General features: G+C 45.6%; 1 protein-coding gene across 1 annotated transcript; it reads left to right on the top strand.

Annotated features, from left to right (window-relative positions):
- Positions 1-1,341: 1,341 nt before the first annotated feature.
- LOC131247009 (uncharacterized) lies at positions 1,342-1,854 on the top strand. Its single transcript, XM_058247455.1, has one exon. The coding sequence runs from the start codon at positions 1,342-1,344 to the stop codon at positions 1,852-1,854; it is 513 nt and encodes a 170-aa protein (XP_058103438.1).
- The last annotated feature ends 6,276 nt before the right edge of the window (positions 1,855-8,130 follow it).

Raw genomic sequence — 8,130 nt, 5'->3', positions numbered from 1 at the left:
AAATCCTTTTTCATCTAGTGCCATTTAGAGGACAACAAGGATATTGCCTCTGTCCCGCCTATCGTCAACACCAAGGGGAACCCAACAGGTGCTCCCGAGACCACCAAGGAATGGGTCTCCAACAGATTTTACGGTGGTAACTCCTGCGCAAAGGACCACTCCATAGATATTTGTGCAAATGCTTGCGCCAATGCCAAGGCCTATGAGGGACTTCATCCGTTCTCCTCTCCCTTCGGTCCTCTTCACGGTTTGGGTCCCATCTCATCCCGTTGTCCTACCCAGGGACATCCCCATCCAGACTATCCAAGCTTGCCTAGCGTTGAAGATCTAGAGAAAGTTCTGGCCATTGAAGATGCCCTGCTCTTAGCAATTTTACCTTGGCCAAACCTAGGTGATCTGGTTCCTCCATCCAACATCTCCATCGACCTCCTAGCAGTCGACATCCATCATGTTCCCCTACCAATGCAGATTGCACTACCTCACATCCAGACCTCCCTTGCAGACATCTTTCACTCCGACATCACTGCTCCCACTACCATTAGGAAGGATACCCATCCAGCGGAGCAAACGTTCACTCCCCCCGGCAACGATAATCTCCCTTCCTCCAATGCAGGGCCTCAACCCAACATTCAGGTGCGCAATTTTAATACAAATCAGTATGTAGCTTCCCCTCCAGGAATGTTTTCCTCCCTTCGGTTGGCTGATAAGTGCTACCTGGGCACCCGAGATTGTGTTGCTTTCGTTGATATACATCCCCGCAAGTTATCCAGATCAGAAGGTAACTCCCCCATCAGTCCTATGGAGGACAGTGATAGTGAGCAGGATACCTCTGCCTCGGACTCCTTGTTCAGACCCCCTTGCTTCATGCTGAAGCTGAGGGAATTTCGCTGCCTCCCCCTGGGCTTACTGACGGCTGCGTCTCGGTCTATAAGAAATTAGACCTCTCAATTGATCTATCTTCCTATCGTCTATCTCACAGTGATGGAGGTAATCGTCGGATCACTACTCAAGGAAACTATGGGATGTCTAAGGGTAGCCCTGTTTTCGTTCCTGCTGCATCTGATGGACCGCATTTGGCTGAGACGAACTCCTTTCCTTTTGACAAGGAATCCCGTCCCCAAGCAGAGTCCAATTCTCCCACCCTCCCCTACCAATTCCGTTAGGACTGGTAGGAAGCCCCCATGGACTTGGGTGCCCTTGAAGACTGATAAGCTTATGATAGCAAGGAACCTCATCCTAATAGTGCCTACTGGAAAGACAGATTTTCTAGATTGAAGGGTATAGCGGCTTCCTCAGGTAATGTTTCTAATGGATAAAGTCCTTATATGGAATGCGTGGGGCATGGCCAACTCGGCCACAATCCGGACTGCTTGCAGATTTATCAAGGATTATAACCCAGCTATTTTTGCCATCCTAGAACCTATGGCTAGTGAGCATAAGAGGGTGGGAATAGGTCTTAAGTTGGGCTTCCACTCTTCCTTCTCTAATGCTGGCGAGGGGGGTAAAATCTGGGTTTATTTCAGTAATTCTATCTTAGTCTTTGTCATTAATATGTCTAACCAAATCATCTCGATAGATGTTTGTCAGGCTGATCAGACTCCCATCAGCAGGCTTTCCATGGTTTATGCTAAATGTTCTAGATATAGTAGAAGACTCCTTTGGGATAACATTATAGCATTGGCAGCAGGGACTAATGGGCCTTGGGTTGTCGATGGAGACTTCAATGCAGTGCTCGACCGTTCAGAAAGGCTGGGTAGCAGGAATCACGACCTGGCCAATTCCAGTGAATTCAGAAATGCTGTCGATTCGGCTGGTCTCCTGGATGCCGGATTTGCAGGCAACAAGTTCACTTAGTGTAACAATCAAGCTGGCCGGGCTAGGGTTTGGGCTAGACTGGATAGAGTCTTATGCAATGGGGACTGAATAAGGAGATTTCCTGGTTTCCGAGTCCATCATCTGGCTAGGATGAACTCTGATCATGCCCCTCTGCTCATCTCCTTCCGGGGCCCCATCTTGCGCGCCCGAAGCCCTTCCATTTTCAGAGGATGTGGCTTCTTGATGCCTCTTTCTTCCAAGTGATTGAAGATGCTTGGAGTCTACCATTGTCTGATGTACCCATGACGAACCTTCTCCTCAAGCTAAAGAAAGTTAATACGCGTCTGAAGATCTAGAACCGTGATGTTTTTAGGAACATCTCCCATAACATCAAGGCAGCAAAACAGGAATTAAGTCAGCTAGAAGCTATGGCACAATCCCCCTCCTCGGTCATCAGTTCAGAAGACATTTGTGGAGCTAAATCTAAGCTAGCCCAAATGGAACTAACAAGCAAAAATTTTTGGAAGCAAAAGTCTCGCAATAACTGGCAGATTGAAGGGGTCAAAAACACTAAATTCTTCCACCTCTTAGCCTCCGACAAGATCAGAAGATCAGGTATTCATCAAATCAAGCTTGACTGAGGGGAAATTTCAACCGACCAAGCCTCCATCAAATAGGAAGCTGTCTTTTATTTGCAATCCTTGCTAACCATGGATTCTTCGAATGCCTCCTCAACCCCAGCTCCTCCATCGTTCTCAATCCCCTCCCTTATCTATGAGGATGACAACTCCCTCCTCTCGCAAATTCCTTCATTAGAGGAAGTCAAACAAGTTGCCGTTGCCCTCCCTTTAGATGGTGCGCCTGGACCCAATGGCTTTTTTTGGAACATCGTGGGTTCCGACATCCACAGAGCTGCCGTGGATTTTTTCCAAGGGGGGCAACCTTCTGAGGGCATTCACTTCAACCCTTATAGTTTTGGTGCCTAAATCTTTGGGCACAAAATCTTTCTTTGATTCTTGCCCAATTAGTTTGTGCAACTGCATCTATAAGATATTTGCCAAAATCGTGCTAAACAGGTTAGGATCTGTGCTTCCTAAGCTGATCTCCCCGGACAAAGGTGCTTTCGTTAAGGGGAGATCAATAGCAGAAAACATTTTTATTGCCCAAGAAACTTTCAGAGATATTAACACGAAGGTGCGAGGAAGGAACCTTCTCTTAAAACTTGACATGGAGAAGGCCTATGACAAGGTAGATTGGAGATTCCTGAAGCTTGTCCTCCTTCAGTTCGGTTTTGCACCTTCCTGGGTTAAGATGGTTGAATCATGTTGGAATAACAATTGGTTTTCAATTCTAGTTAATGGGGAAAGTTGTGGCTTCTTCAAATCCAATAGAGGCTTGAGATAGGGCGACCCCCTATCTCCTAATCTATTCATCCTTGCAGTGGAGGCTCTTAGCAGGGGTTTTTCTGGGCTGGTAGCTAATGGGTTATGTAAGCCCTTCAAGATGAAGTAGGGCTGCCATCAAATCACCCACCTACTCTATGCTGGTGATACGGTGTTGTTCTTAAACGGATCTCGTCATTCGCTCCTTGAGGTTCGATCTTTCTTGTCAAACTATCAGCTGGCTTTGGGGTAAAGAGTCAACATGAGGAAGAGCACATTCTACTGCTTGTCCAAGCTTTCGGCTGGCAGGATCAAATGTATAGAAAGGACATTGGGCTTCGGGAAGGCTCTTGGTGGTCTTACATATCTGGGTATCCCTATCATCTAAGAGAGAATAAAGAGTAGTAACTTCAGCCCGTTGATTAGCAAGATTATAGCCAAATTTCATGGTTGGAACGGACGGCTCCTCTCCCAAGCTAGGAGGTTGACTTTGATTTCGTCAGTTCTCAGCAGTATACTAGTCCACACCATGTCTGCCTCAGTTATCCCTTCTAAAGTGCTGCAAGCTCTAGAAAAGTCATTTATAAATTTCTTATGGGGTTAGTCGAATGGTAGAAATAAGCTTCATTGGAAGAATTGGAGATCTGTATCCACCCCAAAGGAGGAAGGCAGGCTAGGAATCAAGAAATTGAAAGATATGCTGCGTGCACTTCACCTCAAGATGGCGTGGGGGACCAGATATAGCTACGAGGATAGCCTTTGGGCGAAATTCCTGACTTCTAAGTATCAGCCAATTGGCCATCCATGCTTCCAACAAGTTCAGAGTTGGCGTCGGCTGCTCTCCTTTCTAGAATAACCTGGTGAAGCTCTTCCCCATCCTGGATAGAAATACCCAGTGGGATGTGGGTCATGGTACCTGCAATGTGTGGCAAAGCAGCTGGTCTGGGCTGGGCCCATTATAAAACATCTCTTCCATTCAGATCCTAGCTGAACTCAAAGGGCTCATTGTGGTAGATTTCCTGGGATCTAACAGCCTCAAGCAGGATATTCTGTTTACTCTCTCGGATTGGATTTGGGCTCACATTCTACAAGGAGGATTCTGCACTTCTAACAATGATGATTCCTGTATCTGGCCTCATGGCCCATTAGGGAGGTTCTCCGTAAAATTGGCTGGGGACGTGGTTAGGGAGCATGGTCAGAAAAAGTCCTGGTCTAAATGGGTGTGGCACCCTTTGATTCCCCCTAAGATCTCCGTGTTTCTATGGAGAGTTTTGAAGCATGCTCTGCCCATAGATGAGAATGTCCAAAGAAAAGGGATCTACCTAGCTTCAAAGTGTGAATGCTGCAGCTTGGGTCGAAGCACTCTCCCTCTCCCTGAGACGCTGTCCCACCTTTTCTTGCACGGTATCCTTACTAATGGTGTCTGGAATCACCTGGCCAGTCTACTCGACATGTCTTTAGCTACCCACTCCTCCATCCAAGACCGTCTCCTCTGGTGGCGGATGCAGTCCTTCCCCTGCAGGTTCTCTTCTAGCTCCCTTCGTCTCACACCTGCATTCTTGCTCTGGAAAATCTGGAAAGCCAGGAATGGGGCCAGATTTGACAGTCAGAGTATATCTATCCAAGGAGTTCTTCGAAGATTTCTCTAGTGGATGGACTCTCTCTCCTTGCTGCCCTGGTCTCAACCTACCTCCCCATCTGCTACTGCTGATCAATTGTCCATGCCTCAGCACCCCTCTCCTCATCCGACCACTTGCTACGAGATTGTGAAGTGGTCTAAACCCCCTGAAGGCTGGCACAAACTAAACATCGATGGCTCTACTATCGAAAATCCAGGGCCAACCAGGGGTGGCAGAATCTGCAGAGATAACAACGGCCTTCTGCTGTTTGCCTTTTCCAATGGTTATGGCGTTGCCTCAAACAATAGGGTGGAACTTCGGGCCCTTCACGATGGAGTGGAAATGTGTGTCAAATTCAGATTTTCCAACGTCCTCATCGAATCGGACTCGAAATGGGTAGTTGACTATATTAACGAGAAGTCTTCTATTGCCTAGAAATGGAAATATTGGTTGTCTAGGATTAAAAACCTTCTTCTAAGGGGATCCTTTTGTATCGCCCTCATCCCCAGCGAGGCCAACGGGCCAACTGATAGCTTGGCTAAGTAAAGCAATTTGTCCCAAGAGAGACGGTCTTACATTGAGGCTTCTAACCTCCCCACACTGGTTAGAGGTAGATATCTTCTAGACAAATCCAGGTTGGGCTCTATTAGGAAGTTCAAAAGGTTTCATTTGTACAAGATATGATAGACGGGCCCGCCCTTTTGTCCCTTCTCCGCCGGAACATCCTCATTGTATATTTTGCCTCATCAATGAAATCTTTTTGAAAAAAATATTGGACAAGGACAAAGGGCATTTTGGTCCAAGTAATTTTTGGAAGCTTATCCCAAGGCCACCCTTGGAATATTTGAATGGTTGAATCTCTTTAGGAAATTTGACCATACATCAAGGCCAGTATGGTCAATTTCCCTAAAAAAATATCAGCCCGATAAATACTCTGTGGTCATCGTGGTGGGGCCCACCTTCTGAAGGGATTGGATGCGCTACAGTGACACAGACGCTGTGTGTGACCATTTCTCCTCTAGAGAGCCTGACCTCTTTCCTTTTAATGCATTTCATCCTTGTCGGGCCCATATGTATTGTGTTGTATTTTACAATCTGGGTCCCACTTTAATCTAGGTTATGTTATGTTAAGCTAAAAGTAGAGACTGTAACATGGTACTCATCTGAAGACGATCTCTTTCATGAATTCCTAGCATTGTGTTGGATTTTTGAACGTGGGTAGGACGTTCGTTGGCTGTCCAAGGATGACATAGTGGGCCACGTGCACGGGCCATAGCCCAAGATCGTTATGATTTGGTATCGAACCGTCAGTTGTAGCGAATGGTAATTATGATTAGTGACCGATACGGCAGTACTAGTACACCGAAACCAAATTGCAGACCATGTACGCAATCGACGTGGCCAGGCTACTGGAAATAGATTCAAGACTCAGGTGGGTCACACCATGAGAAACATTGGAATTGAACACCCACCGTTGAAACGTTATTGGGGTCGCCGTGATGTTTATATGCCATCCAACCCGCTCATAAGAAGATTCCAACAGGATAGCTAGAAGGGAAAACTCACATATTAGTCAAGCGTCTTTTTTTTTTTTTTTTGCACCCCAAGTGTTCAATATATGCGGTTTCTTATGTGTGGCCCACCTTAGTTTTGTATCTGCCTCATTTTTGGAATCATATCCTATCATGCATGATTAGAGAAACTGATGTCCAGAGTGGATTGGATGGCGCAATCTACGTCCGTCCACAACCCGTAGCCGTACCAACGGACATGGAAATAAGACCCACTAAGTTAACATGCTAGTCGAGTGGCCACGGACCCAAAGGACGTGGTTTGCCTAGTGACGCTGCGTGGCTAGTGGTAGGTGTTATGTGGACCCATCATGATGTATGTGTTTATCCATGCCGTCCATCCATTTTGAAAGATAATTTTAGGGCATGTGTTTATCCATACCGTCCATCCATTTTGAAAGATAATTTTAGGGCTTGATGCCAAAAATGAGATAGATCTAAATCTCAAGTGGACCACACCATGGGAAAACAGTTGTTATTGAATGTCCACCATTAAAAACCTCTTAGGGCCCACTGTAATGGTTATTTGACATCTAACCTGTTGCCTAGGTCATACAGACTTGGATGAAGGATATATATATATATATATTCTTTATCCAAAACTTTTGTAGACCATGGGAAGTTTTTAATGGTGGGCGTTCAATTAAAACTGTGCGGTACACTTGAGATTTGGATCAACATTATTTTTGGGCTAATCTCATAAAATGATCCGGAAGAATGGCTGGAAGGCATGGATGAAACACATAAACCTAGCCAATCCGTTTCGGTAATTTGTTTGAGATGGGTCAAGGCTAAAGCACCAGGAGACCTCTACAAAAATAAGCTTTATCCTAAAGGGGTCTGTGGGTCCAACCGTGACTCGTGTCACGTCCGTACATAAAGTGTGTGCCTCTTCAAGTTCACCCCATGTCCGGAAAATCAGCTCCATGCGGAAAATAAAGGACACATCTCAGGAAACGGTTGGGACAGGACATCCATCATTGAAGCTCTATTAATTGTGTGGGGGCCACTGTTTTGTACATGCCATCCAGGCCGTTCAGAATATATGCCTGGCCAGGATGAATGGACAACCCAAAAAACCAGACCAGTCCTAAACTTTAGTTGGGCGATACCATGTGATTTTAGAAGCTGTAGCCATGATTCTTAATGATTAATTTAGCCCAACCTAACTTTTGGGCCTGCATTATTTTTTGTCTCCAGTAGAACACAAGGGCTGCAAATAACGAACGGATTGGATGTCAAGAACACATCATGGTGGCCCCACAACTACATTTGTAGTGTTAGCTTGCTATCCACACGTTCTAGAGAAACCGGCCTCCAATTCTAGCAAGCGGATTGCGTACTGAGTAAACTCTGTGGGGCCCACCGTGATTTATATGTTCCATCCACTCCTTACATCCATTTTAACAAATAAATTTAAGGCTTAAGCCCAAAAATGAAGTATATCCAAAGCTCAAGTGGGCCACACCATAGGAAACTGTGTGAATTGAATGTCAACGTTGAAGATTTTCATGGGTCTGATATTTGTGTTTTCCCTTCATCCCTATGTGTGATCTTACGGAGAGGTTGGACGACAAATAAACATCACTGTGGACCCTAGAAAGGTTTCAATGGTGGAAATTATTATTCCCAATGTTTCCTATGCTATGGTCCACTTGAGCATTGGAAATGATTCAATTTTGGTCTCAACCATTAAAATGCGCTTGAAAAATGGATGGAAGGCCTGGATAGACCACATCTATT

Source organism: Magnolia sinica, chromosome 5 (genome assembly GCF_029962835.1).
Source record: "Magnolia sinica isolate HGM2019 chromosome 5, MsV1, whole genome shotgun sequence".
In the NCBI taxonomy this organism is placed as follows: domain Eukaryota; kingdom Viridiplantae; phylum Streptophyta; class Magnoliopsida; order Magnoliales; family Magnoliaceae; genus Magnolia; species Magnolia sinica.
Note: the sequence above shows the minus strand (reverse complement) of the source record. Positions and strands in the feature narration are given on the sequence as shown.

What these genes read in the sequence shown, in the direction of transcription:
- LOC131247009 (XM_058247455.1), top strand. Translation starts at nt 1,342, where the DNA reads ATGGCCAACTCGGCCACAATCCGGACTGCTTGCAGATTTATCAAGGAT.